The 16,914-nt window shown below is 38.3% G+C and overlaps 1 protein-coding gene across 2 annotated transcripts in view; it reads left to right on the top strand.

Annotated features, from left to right (window-relative positions):
- pdxdc1 (pyridoxal-dependent decarboxylase domain containing 1) overlaps window positions 1-16,914 on the top strand; it is a 31,265-nt gene that overhangs the window by 10,395 nt on the left and 3,956 nt on the right. For both annotated transcript variants that reach the window (XM_067487480.1, XM_067487479.1), the window contains exons 10-22: window positions 378-426; window positions 519-620; window positions 848-973; window positions 1,531-1,581; window positions 5,245-5,305; window positions 5,594-5,664; window positions 7,009-7,114; window positions 7,249-7,423; window positions 7,808-7,926; window positions 8,024-8,145; window positions 10,176-10,268; window positions 10,478-10,574; window positions 13,495-13,593. In XM_067487480.1, the coding sequence (XP_067343581.1) occupies window positions 378-426; window positions 519-620; window positions 848-973; window positions 1,531-1,581; window positions 5,245-5,305; window positions 5,594-5,664; window positions 7,009-7,114; window positions 7,249-7,423; window positions 7,808-7,926; window positions 8,024-8,145; window positions 10,176-10,268; window positions 10,478-10,574; window positions 13,495-13,593 (1,271 nt within the window). The remainder of the gene's footprint in view (window positions 1-377; window positions 427-518; window positions 621-847; window positions 974-1,530; window positions 1,582-5,244; window positions 5,306-5,593; window positions 5,665-7,008; window positions 7,115-7,248; window positions 7,424-7,807; window positions 7,927-8,023; window positions 8,146-10,175; window positions 10,269-10,477; window positions 10,575-13,494; window positions 13,594-16,914) is intronic.

The following is a 16,914-nucleotide window of genomic DNA, read 5'->3' as shown; positions in this document are numbered from 1 at the left end:
ATGGCGTCAGGCAGTTCATCCAGGTTTTCAACTGCAGCTTCAAAAACAATCCAGTCTGTGCAGTCAAAGAAAGCCTGCAGCTGCTTGTTACTGGTGTTGCCTTCAAACATACCAGTATGGAAAGTATGGAATCTGGTGCAGGATGCAAATCATCTCTTATATCATCCGCTTGTAGTGGTAATACGATATCATGATTCTACCAGGTTAACACAATGACTTTAAGTAGTTATAAAAGCATAAACAACAGCAACAATTTATAAAATGAATTATATGAATCCAAATGTGCATTGTGATAAATATTAAACAAGGGTCTTGTTACTGTAATTTCACCACTAATATATTATTTATTTCGTATAATGTTGTGTTTTCTTTTTAAGGGTCAACCTGGCAACCCTTGCACTGGGCCAGGTCACCTCTCCTATCATGGTAATCTCGTTTTACATTGCTCTGATCTACTTTTTTAGCCTTTTTCAGTGAATGGATTCATATATCTGGGTTCATTGATCTTTCTCTTCCAGGCAGCCACCAGAAGCGACAGTATGACACTAACCCCAGGACAGTGGCTGGGACTGCCTGCTGTAACTGCTGTCACCCTCTACAGACATGAAGACCCAGCACTGGTAGGCTCATATATTGTCATGATCACCAGTAAACAGGTATTTGCATTTGCCATTGTCACATCGGTCTGAATGTTTTTAAAGATAGGTAGCTGAGAAATTGTCGAATTTTAGTCAGTACTGTTTAACCACTACTTTAACATTAGTTGTATCCTGTTAACTCTGTAGGCCATTGTCTTTTTCTTTTTCTAACTGATTTTTTTCTCTGTGTTGTTGGGTTTTTGCCTTAGTCTCTGGCAGCAGGTTTGACCTCCAGCCAGCCTGTGGAAAAGCTGCGAGCGTTGCCTCTCTGGCTCTCCCTGCAGTATCTCGGTCACAATGGAATTGTACAGAAGATAGAGCATGCCACTTCTCTGGTTAGTATTACTTAACATTTTTACATTTCTGGAAGTGTAGAGATGAAACAACCAAGACTCATTTTACAACCAACAGACAGGCACAGTGGTTGTGAATAGCCTACGAGTTTGCTGGGTTTAGTACCACTGTGCCTGTACAAAGCCTAAAACCACCCACCACATCTGGTAGTCAGGGCTTATAACCAGAGACACTACACAGAAATACTGGAGGTATTAACTGTTCTCAAGAATTTGTTTACCAGGACCAGCCTAAACTATGATTTTCATGTTTCTTTTATTATACGACCTAAAAAAGATACAGTGTCAGTTAACTTAAGGTGTTAATGGGTGTAATTTTCAAGTCTCTGCTGTGTTCAATGCTAAGTTAATGCTAGCGTTACCTTTTTAGAAATAAAGCAAACAAGCCCATTTTTCAACAAGTTGAGTAATAAAACCTAACAAGGAAAGTGATTTCAGAAATGAAAAATGGATTTAAGTTTCATGTTAAGTTGAGCTTTGAGCATAATGAGGCTTTGTGTATTTTATGTGCATGTTATCTTTATCCATCTCCTCTGTAGAGCAAGCAGCTCCTGCAGAAGCTAAAATGTCTGACTTCCATCAAAACGTCGGTAGGTGGTCTATTTATGTCATATCATTAATAATCAAAATAAAAATCAAGATCTGAAAAGAACCATGGATTTGTAGAACTGTTGAACCTCTAATGCAAAATAATCTAGGACCTGTCAAATTTCTACTACTGTGAGTGAAGTATTAAAAATATCAATGTCCAAAATCTGACAAAGACTGTAAGCAGTGGAAGGTCCATACTTTATGCGCTGAAACTTGATTGTGTCTGAAATCAGGTGCATGTTTGGACAAATCAGTGAGGTGGGGCCAGCTGTGAGTAAGTGTATAAGGTTGACCAGAGGGCAGAGGGGGCAAGAACACGCAACAAAACCCAATTCCAAGGCGAGGATCATGACCAGGGTATCCTGGTCATGATCCTCGCCAGTCCAATTCATTGCACTTTTTTTATGGATGAAAAATAAAAATACCAGATCATATTCAAAAAGCCACTAAAACAGATTAGGTTATAATAGACAACGCTTCTGCCATTTGAGGTTAATATTAGTTGCTAATAGATCTGAGTAGTGATCTGATTTTGGGCAGATCAACTTGTTTTATACTCTGATAAAGGTCAAGATAACAATAGTGACCAGTTCAGTGCAACCACAACATCATGAAACTAGAGCACAACTCATTAGAGCTTACACTTGTACCATGAAACAATAACCTCCAGATGTTCAAAGTCAACATTTGTGTTTTTAGGATGTGCTTGAGACAGAGATCTCTCATTGAGGTTTTGACCATGTAACAACTGAGCTGGTTTGATACTGTGAAACTGTGTCGGGTAAAACACTTGTTCACTAGCATCCACTAAAGGCAAACCTACAATAAACATAGTCACTGGGATGTGATACAATGTTAATTTAGTCCTTGGATTAGAAGTATTATACATTACCACCAGGATGCAGTTAACAATCACAACTTTTGGAGATTAGAGTCAAAACACCATGGTACTCAAACTTGCTGTAGCTTGGTTAAAGATTTTGTCTCTGTGAGAACATTCTCTGCACAGGTGCAGCAGGTTTAAGTACCACAGGTCTGCAGGTGGAAATGTGAATATTTTCTCTGTATGTACACCTGTAGTAACACTTATGGTCAGTGTGGGTTGCCTCGGTTTCAGGGCATGGTGTCAGCAATTCCACCCATCTCCGGGGCTTCACTACGGGATGTTCTGGGCTCTCTCATGCTATCTATTGTAGGTGGGACCAAGCTTCCCCCTGACCCCCTCCTTTCCCCAGTATTCTCCCTTGTTTTCCATTTCTTTGTTTTTGTCCTTTCTGGACATTTTTCTTCGCTCATATCACCTCAGTGCTATTAGGGTCTCCACTCGTTGATGGACTGCTCATTTCTCCCTAATTGTTTAGGATGTGCACTACTCTGGCATGTTTAAGGAGGTGCTTCGTAAAATACCTCATCACATCATTGTTTTATATTAGATTTGACTAAGTGCAGGGGTCATAAATAACTAATGAACATATGTCAGATGCTTTTGCATCTCATTACTCCCTTTAAGTACAAATCCAAATGCCTGTAGATAGCATTAGACCACTGATGTCAATTTAAGTTCATTTGAAAAATGTGACTTCAGATATTGTGACCTGCTGTTGAAACAGAAATGTCCGTAGTCTATTAAGCTCTGATGTGATGTAGAACTTAGTGTACATTGTAGAAAGCATGGTGTTTTTTTAAATATTGTTGGACAGTTGGCCTTTTAAGATTCAATTCTATGTTTATTTGCTACATACACAAGCTGTACAATATGTGTAAAAAGAATATATAGAATACAAAATTTGAAAATGTTGAAGGAGAAAAAAAATAAGGCCATGGACACTAAAGAGTAGATGGCAGGGATTCTCTCATCTACTGTTATTGTTTCCCACCTTTATGCTGCTGCCACGCTAGACCACTGCACAGAAAAGGGCACTGGCCATCACAGACTCATAAGCCCTGAGCCACTGCAGAAAAACAAAGCCAACTCTGGGCTTTTTAAAATTGCTCTAGAGTTTATTCTCCAGTCCAGTTTATTGTTCAAGTGGACCTTCTTTGCAGTCCATTACATAATCCACTTCCTGCCCCCAGAAAATCAGAGGAGTTACAGGATTCATGGATTTGCTGGAGTTCTTTAATTGTACTGATTGAATGCTTTACTTCCTACAACAGCAGTCATGAGGGAACTTCTGAAGGTGACATCACTTAATCATTAGCCAAGTCCAATTCTGTTAGATACATTGAAAAACCATGGAAAAGTTCCCAGATTGCTTCAAATTGTCTACAAAAATGTCCAAAGGTAATGTACAGTTGCAACTGTCAAAGGTGGGCTAAAAGGGAAGGATAAGATGTGATGAAGCATACAAATAGGAATGTTAGAGGAATAAGTTATAGGAATAATTGGTGAACAAAAACCTTAAAGAAACCACAGTAACAGAAGTCGCTGGACAGTTCCACCATAGGAAGTGCTGTTTCAGAAGCAAGTCCTTTGATTGACTCATATTGAGGACTCAAGAGTGGGCCTTGGTGAAATAACCATTTTTCTCTTTCACTTATTGTGCTTGTAGTATATGCTTCAAAGTAACGTAAGACCCTCACATCAACACCCTGATACACTATCCTTTATTTTAGTCTCACCCAGACATGATGCTTGCTTTAACCTCTCACCTGGATGTCATCATTCATAGGTTTGTCTTTAGGTTTTACGTCTTGTCCTATCGGATCTGAAAATAAAGACATTATTGCATTTGACTTAACTTTAGTTTAGATAAGTTATACATCGCAAGCTTTCTATACCCCTTATCTCAGTAAGGGTCTTTGGGTGGGGATGTGTAATGGTGCTGGAGCTGATTCTAGTTCTTGGGCAACAGGCATGGTACATCCCAGTCTATCACAGGCCACACATAGACACAAACATTAACCCTGACTGTCACACCTACGAGCAGTTTAGCAGTTTAATAACCAAGCTGTGAGCCGGAATGCTAACCACTCTGCCACCATGCTGCCTGTTGTTGATAGATTTATTTTTTCAAATGTTATTGTGAAATTAACTGAAATGCCAATTGCTATACATGATCAGCCACAACAATAATACAATGATATTTTGTTATGGTGTAAATTAATGTTCATAATATTTTAGAGAAATATCATTAACTAATACAGATGTTTCATGTTATGGGTTGACCACCTGTCAGCACATAAAGTGGTAAAGATCAGTTACACAAACAGTGACTTTATGATCAATATTTCTTTATTGATTACTTTATACATTTGACATAATAAGTATTGTTTAAATTAGTTTGGAGTGATGTGCTTACTTTGCACTTATAGTAAAATGTGCTTTGTTGTGTGTTGCATTAATGTTGTGGGTGATGAGTTTTTCTATTGATTAGTTTGAGCTAGAACATAGTAAGTCTAAGTTATATGTGTTGACATTGTTCAACAGCCAAGTTTTCTGTCAAGCCACTTTCTCTAAACTGGAGCTGGAGCTTTGAATTGGACTGATCTTTAGCACTCAAACTGATAACTCAAACAGAAACATGGGTAGTTACCATAGAGTAACATACAGTTGCTTCAGTAAGCAAACCCTCAAACCCTTATGTCATTAAGTACATCACCTGATAAGTTTGAAAATAATTAGTGTCTCAGTTGCCTGATTGTCTTTCTGTGTCCAACAGGTGGAGGATGAACTCAGCTCTCCTGTGTTGCTTTTCAAGTTCTCCCAAGAAGTCAGTTCTGGTAAATGTGTTTCTCCCTCTGAGTCTGACTAATTGACCAAGACAGTACACCAAGTAATTTCAGGGCATTGTATACCAAATTTCATTTAGTTTCATGACGTAGGGTCCCCTGTAATGGGGCCTATGTTATTATCTCTCACATGTTGTTCCTAAATGTCATGATTGAAACCCCATACTCAAGAAAATATTTTGACTGATGATGAGTGAATGTTGAGATAATGTCAGAATAATGAGAATTACAATATATTCTTGTATTTTTACTTTATTTCACTTTGTTTAATGTTGTTAGGGTCCATCGGGGGTTCGATGGAGGGTTGCTGTGCCGGGGAGAAAGAGGTCCTTAATGTCTTCAACAGATGGGTGAGTCTTACTCATTTACTCAATCTTTAGAGGTAATTTACTAAATCAATGATATTTTCAATTATGTCCAAAACCCTAAATCTAATAATGATTTGCCTTCAGTCATGGATGATGTCCGTTAGTCTCTTAAATTAGGTTTCTTATCTGTGCCGCAGACCTCTGTTGTTACCCATATTGATTAAAAACCCATTAATCACACAAACCACTCCACTGGGAGATATGTTTCTTTAATCCGTAAAGCTTGGTCGGGACATTTGTAACTAATGTTTCTTTAAGTGGATGACTCCACCCTCATTTTACCATTCTGCCCGTCTCTCTGACATCTCTTCTTGAAAGAGAGAAAGACAACTTCAGCTGCACCTCTCTAAGACAGAAGTTCTAGTTTTCCCAGCCAGACCTTCATTACAAGACAACATCAGCATCAAAATTGATATTGTTCCCACTAAGTCTGCCAGAAATCAGAATTCATCATTGTTGACAAACTGAGCTTTACCGACCACATCTCCTCTGTCTCTAGGGCAGCAGATTTGCCCTCTACAACATCAGAATGATCAGACCATACCTTTGTGAATATGTGACAAGATATGACCGGTGGAGGAACTGGTCATATCTTGTCTCGAGTTGTCTGGGTATAGGGCTACCAGTAGCACAAGCAAACCCCTCCAGGTGATCCAAATTTCAGAAGCACGCCTCAACTCTTGCCTGCTGAGTGAACAACTCAACAGCACCTTAACTCCCTCATGCACATCTACAGTCCTGCCCACCCACTGTGCTCTGCTGAAGAATGGCATCTGGTGGTCCCATCACCAGATAAACGATCCCAAACAAAACTTCAGCTCAGTGGTGACTTGATGTTGGAACCAATCTCAAACTCTGCATGCTCAGCAGCCTCACTCTCAGTATTCAAAAAAACTGTTGATAACAGAACTCTTCTCCAACTTCCTATGGACCTAAATCTTAAGTCAGCTCATGGCTGTGTTTCTATACATTTGCAAGAGTGTGGGCTTAAACCTAAAGTTCTCTAGGCTGCTATGGGAAGTTATAGTGAATCATAAAATTTACGTTTACTCATTTGGCGCTTTTATCCAAAGCCACTTATATGCAAGGTACAAGGCCAGCGGAAAATCCAAAGCAAGGACCTGTGAGAAGAAAGGTTTACATTTGTGAAATACAAATGCAAGATAGAAAATATAGGAATGTTTTTAAGATTCATGTCCAAAGGAAGTTGCAGAAGAGTTTTTAACAGATTTTTGAATACTGAGAGTGAATACAACTTAAGAGCTTTCACTCTTAAGTTGTCCAAACAAAGGAAATATACCTTTTTTTTAATTTTCTCTGGTGTAGCTCTGTGAGCAGCTGGCCCAGCTAGTTCCCACCAGTGGAGTTGATGTGGTAGATCTTGAAGATGAGGGTACCTGTGTTCGCTTCAGCCCCCTTCAAACTGCTGCAGGTAACATGAAAATGCAGACAAACACACACACAGCATTCCACCTGGGTGGGTTTCACCTACTATGAAATCCTGCCAGCATAAGTCAAAATATGAGTAGAAACATTATTTGGCTCTGATTCCTTCATGTCATTCAGTTCTGGGGACCCAAAAGATTGATGTTGAGGACCTGGTGGAGAAGTTGACAGAACTGGTGCCAGTGATGAGCTCTACATTGTGCCTCAGACAGGATTTCAGAGAGGAGACCCTTCAACGTTCACCCTTGCTCAGATACATAGAGAAGCCCAGCTGGCCGGGTCTGGGAGCTGTCCGGTATGGCTGGATACATTTAACAATTTATTGTTAGAATAATCAGTGTTACAGGGCATCCTTGGATAACAAAAAACACATCAGTCATGTTTCAAAACTTTAGCTCATGTAAAATATGGTAGATCGGAGCTCTCTCCTGTTTAGTGTATCTAAATGCTATCAAATAATCTGAACTTCTGTCTCATATGCAACATTTGATCATAAACCCACTTGTTTTCAGTGCACAGCAGAAACAAATGAAATTAGTTTGCCACTCCAATACTTTTGCAGAGGACTGTTTATATGTATTCATACTTGCTGTCCTCTTAACAGTGTTACAATTTGTAATGAAACATCTGAGTTTTCAGTAGCATTAAATGTGTTTTTGATGAATATATTGATGTTTAGGTACGAGTCACAGTCTGAAGGAATGGAGGAGAGCAGGAGAAGGCAGGAGCTTGAGAAAATAAACGCTGAGCTGCTGAAGAAACTACAAGACCTTGATACTGACATCGTATTTTCCACTGGTTAGTTTCTATTTATGTCTCAAAGGCCTATTATCATTGTGACTTATAGTATTTATCTTGTTTAGCTTTGCTTTTTTCCCCACTCCTTTCAAACCAGGCTCTGAGTTCGGGACGGAGGAGAGTTGTATTTGTATAGGCATGGTAACTGAGGACGTTGATGTTTCTGAGCTACTGGATACAATAGCTGCCCTGGGGAGGGAAATAGAGGAGAGTGGAAAGGTAACAGCTTTTTTAATATATAATGATACCTGATGGCTGCAAGTGTTCTCAAACATTAAAAGAATGATTCTGATTTTTAGAAGCTGGTCTAGAGAATGTGAAGTTGACATCACATTGCAACAGATTTGTTTTCTCACTCATTGTTGTCAGGATTAAATTCTGATCAACTTTATATAGCATCAATTAAAAAAGTAATTTCAAAGCACTATACACAATGAGGTCAAACTATACAGACTTAGAGAAAACCCAGCAAATCCCCCTTCGAGCAAGAACTAGGCAATGGTGAAGAGTAAAAACTCCCTTTAACAGTAGAAACATCCAGCAGAACCAGGCTCTGTGTTGGTGGCCAGACTGGTTGGGTAAGTGCATAGCAGAGAGGGACGGTCAACGTAATAGTGTAATTGTAGTAATCTGGGCAAAAATGCAAAGTTCAGCTAAAGGTTCATATAAAACAAAACAACAGTTCTTCTAAGCTAAATCAAGTTGGCATCTTCGTAAAGTTAGTGTATTTAAGATAATTTTCACTTTTTGTACTTTTGTTCCTTTGAGCTGTGCCAGGATTGGTGTTTGAGAACAGACCCAAGAATAGACGCAGTAAGACGGATTATAGTATAGTGAACTTTATTCTGAAGTGGGGAAAGGTTAGGAATAATAAATTCACCAAACTTTAGAGCATAAACACACTCACCCCTTTGACAAGTGTTTAAAAGTGTAAAAAAAAAAAGAAAACTTACAAAAACCTGATCTCATAGAATGTTAGCCGGGATCAGTTAAACAATGAGCTATAAAGGGAAACCAGGGCGAGTGATACTAAGGTTCTGAGTCAGAGTGTGAGTGTGAGTATGAATACAAAAACTAGGGAATGGCATTGACTAAGCTGACGTTAGGGGTGGGAGTGTTAAAACATAAAAAGAACACGGGACGTCTAGAGAGGTGAGTTAAAATAAATAAATGAATCACTCCAGGAACGAAGGGAGGGCACACCTCACTTTTCCTAGGGAATTTAATTATTATTATTATTACTTTTTGGTCCTTTCAGGTTATCCCGTCAGTTTAGGGTCGCCACGGCGGATCATTGTCCGCATGTTGATTTGGCACAGCCCTTCCTGACGCAACCCTCCCCAATTTCTACCTAGAAAATACTGTGTACGAGAACACAAATCAGGGGAAACAAAAAACGGCTAGAGCTTTCATAAAAATGGGAGCAAAGCCCAAGCAAAAGAACGGATCCGCGGCAGGTTTTAACAGCACCCTAACTGAGCAGGTCTGAAATGTATACAAACAAATAACCTAAGGAGCATGTCACAAGGCTGACCAAAAATCAGTTTAAACTGAAATGTACTGACAAACTGAGCAGGTCCGCAACAGGTTAAGGTAAAAGAATCACACCAGATGTGTGGATAACCAAGACAGATCAACAAGGAGTAGAAAAACAACAAACCAAACAGCGTGTACAAGAGGGCTATTTAAGGAACACAACAACCAAACCTCAGACCAAAAATGAGCAAGCAACAAATTCCAAACGATCACAAGTCAAGCAAATCAGAAGGCAAGGTGTTCCATACAGGGGAAAAGACGAGGATCTGGTAGGGAATTGTGGGGAGAGCTGGGTCTAAACAGTGTGGGGAAAGGGCTACAAAATAAAAGTCCAGAAGTGAATGTGAAGGGCTCATGACAAGCAGCTGCGGGGGATTATGTACTACTGGCTTTTTTTTTTTTTTTTTTTTTACCTCAATACAGAGTAAAATCGTAACACAGTACAAAAGGTCTATGCTATAAATTGACATTTGTGTTGAAAGAAGGTGGATAATAACATAAATACAAATCCAAGTTTCTATGACACTAAGTAGAAAGCTGAGGCAAATATGTGTTTGTGAATGAGAAGCAACATTGTACTGCTTTGAGTACTGATAATGTAAAAAAGCTCTATATACAGTAATTGAATTACCTTTAAGGTAGGTGGTGTTACCAGAAAATTCTAATTATCTTATGTACTACACTTCCTAATAATAGTGATTATTTTTTCGTAGCTATTGGAGAATATGACAGAGGTGGTGAGGAAAGGCATCCTGGAGGCAGAGCTGCAGCTGCAAAAGGCCAATGAGGAGAAACTCATGGAAGAGGTGTGTGGGGGGGGGTGTGTGTATGTGGGTGGGTGGGTGTGGGAAACAGGTAGTAACTGGGTGGTCCACACTATAGTAATTAATATAGTATAGTAACCCATTTTGTCTCTTACGCTACTGGTTGTGAGTGGGGTTCTGGATTTCTGTATGTGAAAATATTAATACAATACATTTTGATGTTTGACTTCCTATGGGCCTGTGTCTTACAGGGGGTGCTAAGACAACTTCCTTTGTTTGGCTCTGTATTAAACTGGTTCTCTCCAGTTCAAAGCTCCATTCGAGGAAGAACATTTAACCTGGCTGCAGGTACAGTACTGCCACTGTATGATGAAACTCTAGTCAGTTTAATTTAAATCCAACACCAACTTTGAAAGGAACCTGACTTAAACTGCTTGTAAGAACATTTTTAGGCTTATGTTAGTAATGGGTGCGGTAGTTGTTGTCTAGCCATGCAAAGAAAAGAGGCTAAATGTACAGAGCACCCTAGGTTTCTGCACAGTTTTAAAAGATGTGGATGTAGTGGAGAAAAATTAGATGCAGACTAGGTTCTTCACATGCCAAAGTTTTATCAAAGTTTTATTAAAAAGAAAAAAACATCAAATTTTGAAATAGTTCGTCAGCACCTTTATGCTTGTGGCATAATTCTTACCATTTCTTAACAATTGATTTAACAGTACTCTTAAGACATTTTCAGTTTCTTTAAAAGGTTCTTCTATCCTTTTGCAAAACTAAATACATAAGCAAATAAAAAAAATTTAATCAATTTGACAACACAGGTACACCATTAATATATGCGCTGCAAAAAACCACAACACAACCAAACGTCAATTCAATTCAACTTTATTCATATAGCACCAATTCACAACAAAATCATCTCAAGGCACTTTACAGAATAAAGTCAAGACTATAAAGATGTATAGAGAGAACCCACAGTTCCCCCGTGAGCAAGCCCTAGACAATAATGGAGAGGAGTTATTGTCATATAGTGGTAACAATTGTGGGGTAAGAGGAGAGAAGAGATGGTCAAGAGGAGGAAAGGATCTCAAAGCATCGGGGGGTGGGTCCCATAGCAGTCTAAGCCTATAGCAGCATAACTGTAACTAACTATAAGCCCTATCAAAGAGGAAGGTTTTAAGCCTAGACTTAAAAGTAGAGATGGTGTCTGCTTCCCAAATCTGAATTGGGAGCTTGTTCCACAGGAGAGGAGCTTGATAACTAAAGGCTCTGCTTCCCATTCTACCTTTAGAAATTCTGGGAACCACAAGTGGTAAAAAATACACTATATTGCCAAAAGTATTCGCTCACCTGCCTTTAGACCCATATGAACTTTAGTGACATCCCATTCTTAATCCATATGGTTTAATATGACGTCGGCCCACCCTTTGCAGCTATAACAGCTTCACCTCTTCTAAGGAGGCTTTCCACGAGGTTTAGGAGTGTGTTTATGAAATACATAACACACAGTGCTCACATTCTTCGCTCTAATTCATCCCAAGGTATTCTATCGGGTTGAGGTCAGGACTCTGTGCAGGCCAGTCAAGTTCTTCCACACCAAACTCACTCATCCATGTCTTTATGGATCTTGTCTTGTGCACCTGAATTCATTTATTTGGATGGGTGAGCGAATACTTTTGGCAATATAGTGTAACTCCAAGGTTCCTTGCAGTAGTACTGGAGGCCAGACTTATGCCATCTAGTGTAACATTGTGGTTATATTTCTGAGCTTTTTGGACCCCAATACTATGACTTCAGTTTTGTCTGAGTTTAGAAGTAAAACATTGTGGGACATCCAGGCCTTTATGTCTTGTAGGCTTCAAGCTTGATTAACTGATTTCTATCATCTGGTTCCATAGATAGATATAGCTATATAGACATATCATCAGCATAGCAATGGAAATTTATGGAGTGTTTTCTAATAATTTTGCCTAAAGGAGACATATATAAAGTAAAAAGTATTGGTCCTAACACATAGCCTTGTGGAACTCCATAGCTAACCTATATAAAATATAACCTATATAATAAAATGTTGTGATCAATGGTATCAAATGCAGCACTAAGATCTAACAGAACAAGTATAGAGATGAGTCCAGTATCTGAGGCCATGAGAAGATCGTTGGTGACTTTTACCAGTGCTGTTTCTGTACTATGATGAACTCTAAATCCTGACTGAAAGTCTTCATACAAATTATTCCTGTACAGGTGGTTGCATAGTTGTTTTTGCAACTACTTTTTCAAGTATTTTAGAAATAAAGGGGAGATTAGATATCGGTCTGTAATTGGCTAAAACATTTGCGTCAAGACAGGGTTGTAGTTTAATTACAGCTACCTTATAGGCCTGTGGTACATAGCCTGTTTTTAAAGATAGATCAATGAAATCTAATACGACCGTATCTATTAAAGGTAAAGCTTCCTTTAGCAGTCTAGATGGAATGGGGTCTTGTGCTACACACTTTTTAGTGTCCCCTGGAATCATTGATATGACAGTTGTCAACAACAGTTCTGCGAGTCCCTAAAAAGTGAAAAACTTATATTTGTAAATGTAGTTTTAGTTTCTATGGAGCCATTTCCATTGTGTTGTGGCTTTTGTCATTTAGTTGTGTTGTGGCTTTTACAGTGTCCTTTTCAATTTGGTTGTGTTGTGGCTTTTTCCTGCGCATTTCTTTATACTGCGTCTGTGTTTTCAAACTGATTAAGTTGTTTTTAATTTGCTTGTATTTTGTGTATTTCTTTGTGTTATCTCAAATTGCCGTTCGAGCTTCAGGGCCACCATACAGTTCACATCCATTTAACTAATTGTGTGACTTCTAAAATCAATTGGCTTCACCAGTGATTATTACTTTAAAGGAGTTAAATAAATCACCTATGTTCAGTTTTATAGTTTAAATTTATTTAAAAAGAGAATTATTAGATTTAACTACTTTAGCTATGATTACATTAGAGTTGATCTGTATACATTTTGACATGAAAAGTCTTTTTATTTTCTTTTTTAAAGGCCAAATTAAATCAACCTTTACTCAATGTTGTAAAAAAAATTAAAATAAAAAGTGAAAACTTATAAGGTCTGAATACATTTTAGGGCACTGTTTGTTTCTACATAAAGGGCTGTAACCATAGTACTGTGTTTATTATGGTGATAATCTAATATTGTAATGTACACACCAAAGTATGTAAATATTTTCTCAGTGTATGTGCATAACATACAAATGCATGTTAATTATGTGTATAGGATCCTTAGACACCACAGAGGTGACGTACTTCACAAAGGCCCAGGCAGGCAGACCATCCCTGCAAGACAGTACCACCTCCTATTCAAAGAGACTTCCAGGTAGGACCATCTATCTACTGTATATTCTCAAGTAAATGCTGTTATTCAGATTATAACCAAATCTCAATATAAAATAATATTAAATTGTAGAATTACTCACATGGAAAATTCAGCATAATGTCAGTTTCTGCAGCATTTCTCTAATTATTATTAACAGTTTCATGTGCTCCAAGCCATGTTTTTATAAAAGTTGGCCAATACATACTCTTTAGGCCACTAGGCTTTTCATGAAGGCTCATCAATACTTGGTAGCTTTACATGAAGTACTTAAATAAAAGTACTTAAAAAATAGCCAAACATCTTTATAGAATTTTCTAATAATCATGTCAGTTCTGCTTATATTGTATTTACTGATGTGTTGTGTAATTTATAACAAAGCTTTATAAGGTTTCTATTTTCTAAGCTCTTGAGATGATTATTTTACCAAAATTCTAAAATCCAAACTTATAAAGAAACCAGTAGCCTTACTACTGGAGTGGAAAGCTGAGAATGTCCTCTCATTTTATTGCAGTATATCTAGACAGTGGCATAGGAAGAAAATATTTAGGTAAAGTATCTCAAATCTCAGTATTTAAGTAAACATTTAAGATGTCCCAATCCAATACTAATTACTGCTATCAGGGTTAACTACAGACGCTTTCTCATGCAAGGCAGGAAATTTTAAACATTCACCACAGACTTGTGCTTGTCTGGAGGACTGATATGAATAGATCCCTGCAGCCATTGCTACAAGATGTGCAGGTTAAATGGAACAGCTGTTACTACAGTATACGATGAAGAGGTTGTTTATGAAAGGTCAGTTTAGCAAACACTGAGCAGCAGCTTCTCATATTTAGCCAGGGCTGATGTGGTATTTACTGGTTAAAAAGATTTTGTTTCATCTTCACATATCAACAGGATACGCACATACCTAATATTAAAGGCTTCAAATCATAAACAGAATGAAAAAAATTCATATAATATATCTAGTTATACCTAGTAGAAGATATGTGGTTATATTCTACAATAGCTGATAGGTAGATTAAGAATGACTGGTGTCCTGCTGACTGTGGGGGGCGTGTATGGTCAAATGTTCAGGGTCAGTTTTTAAAAACCAGTCTAGCACTGTACGGTAGAATGTGAGCTAAGGGTGTAGGAGCCATTTTTATGACAGTTCATTGTGTAATGTCACTATCACTAACAGTAGGTTCCATTAGGTTTAATTACTATATAGATATAAACCATCAAGCAGGTGGCAGGTATTGCTAAAGGAAGCACACAGTTTTTGAGCGATTCACTATGCTCTGCATTCCATGTGTTTTTTTTATGAATAAAATTGTTAGGTTTATAAACCAGATATGAACAATTGTTATGGAGTCATGCAATGAAAGAATTGACAGTGTATGGGGAGTAACAATTATTTGAACTCTAAGGCAAAAGATTAATGTTTGGACATTTCACATAAGGTGCAAAAGTAATTTTGTCTAGCAGTGGGCAGCACAGTGGTGGAATGGTTACTACTCTTTGTTTTGGCCCTGAGATACACTAGCGGTTAAAATAATAGATAGATGGATGTCACTAGAATCTTTTGAAATAAAACCTATATGTCTATAGGACCCTAACCTTTCCTAGATGTGTGTATGTTTTATTTTAACATTGTTATTTTTGAACAAATTACAAACCGCAAGAGTTCCTAGTATTTGAGTTCTTGAATTACCATAAGAGTCCACATTGTTGTCAATGTAGCCTTATGGATAAATGTTAGTGTTTGCTAAGTGTTTCAGTCTCACTCTTGCTTTACAACTGTTTTTACATTTTTTACATTATTGCACAGTTGAAACCTACCTTCAGATTTGAGCTAAATCCAAAGAGGAATTAAAATGTCCACATGAGGAACACAAATGTCAAACAGAAGGAGAGGGACTATGACAGAGCTATGAGCCGAACTTCAGAGCCTTGGTGAGGCTGAGACTAACAGTGGAGAAGTTTTTATTTTTGGTGGGCAAATTTACCAAATGGTCAGCTGTGTCTATTGTATTAGCCACAAGACCACTTAGCCTGCCACAGGATTTAGAAGCTGTCATTCAAAACAGCATCACTTGTTACAAGCTGGGTAACTACATAACTGGTGACAAGCATCTCTACCTCACAAAACCAAGGTCCAGTATCATCTAGTATATAGCAAGCAAGCTTGATAAATTTGGTTTAAATTCTGGCTTGCTGTTGGCGCTGATGCCAAATATATGGTGAACGGTGCATCATATCAGGAATGATGAGAGGTGGAGGCTAGGTCAGTGACTAGGAGACAGTATGGCATTGAAAAGGGTTGAGTTTTACCAGAAGAAAGGCAGGAACATCACCACTTATCACCAATTTTTTACTTCCCCTAAATTAGCCATGGTACTACAGGCCAAGAAAACCAACCTGGTTGACACAGTAAGCGCCAACCCTCGATCTCCCTATGTGTAAAAGAGCAAAGAGGATGGTTACTACACAGGTGCTGAAATGTAACAATGTGATAGTGTTTTTTTAACTCAAATTTTCTTTCACCACTATATAAAGAGTTTTTTTTTTTTGGGTTCTACAGATAATAGTGAGTAAAACTGAGTGAATAATGTTCTGAGCAGCACAGAAATACTGCTGTCTACTGGCTGACAGCCAGTTGTCAGTAAAATCTCGTGCAATTTTTTACTTTCTATCAGCAGCCCCCCTTTTCCTATTCTCTTATCTGATAGGGGCTGTTTACAATTCAAAGCAGCCGTCCTCATTTATACCCCAATAATTGAATTCCAGGGCACCACCAAAAGGGGCTGCTTTGTTCGCAAAAACACATTTACACATAAAGCAGCGATTGACCTGTAGGCATGACTTCTGTAGACACAGCCCATTTCAGAGTCTAGATGTGAGTGCAAACACACATCTGCTTATAGAAACTGTCTAACACTGCCCCTTTCAGACATGGTGATACAGCTCATCTAAATAGCAACAGAGCTTCAGTTCATGTGATGCATTGTTAGTCACATGCAGCAGTCAGCAGTCATGTTGTAATTTGTAGTAGATAAGAAAATACAGTGCACAAAATTTCTTAACTGAAGCCATATTCCCTCTGAGTATTAATTAGGGTTACACTTACAGTAAACCCTGACCTTGTTTATTTTTTCTTTACTTTACTTGAATAATAGAAGTCAGGTCATACAGTATGGGCCTCAGCTGACTGTAAGCTGAGCACCATCTACTGACATTATACTGCAATCACACACTATGCTGTGGCAAAAATGACGACCAGTCATTGCAGAGGGACACTTACAGTGTCTTCATTTGTATGTGCCTGGGGCCCCTGGC

This window comes from Channa argus, chromosome 20 (genome assembly GCF_033026475.1).
Source record: "Channa argus isolate prfri chromosome 20, Channa argus male v1.0, whole genome shotgun sequence".
In the NCBI taxonomy this organism is placed as follows: Eukaryota; Metazoa; Chordata; class Actinopteri; order Anabantiformes; family Channidae; genus Channa; species Channa argus.
Note: the sequence above shows the minus strand (reverse complement) of the source record. Positions and strands in the feature narration are given on the sequence as shown.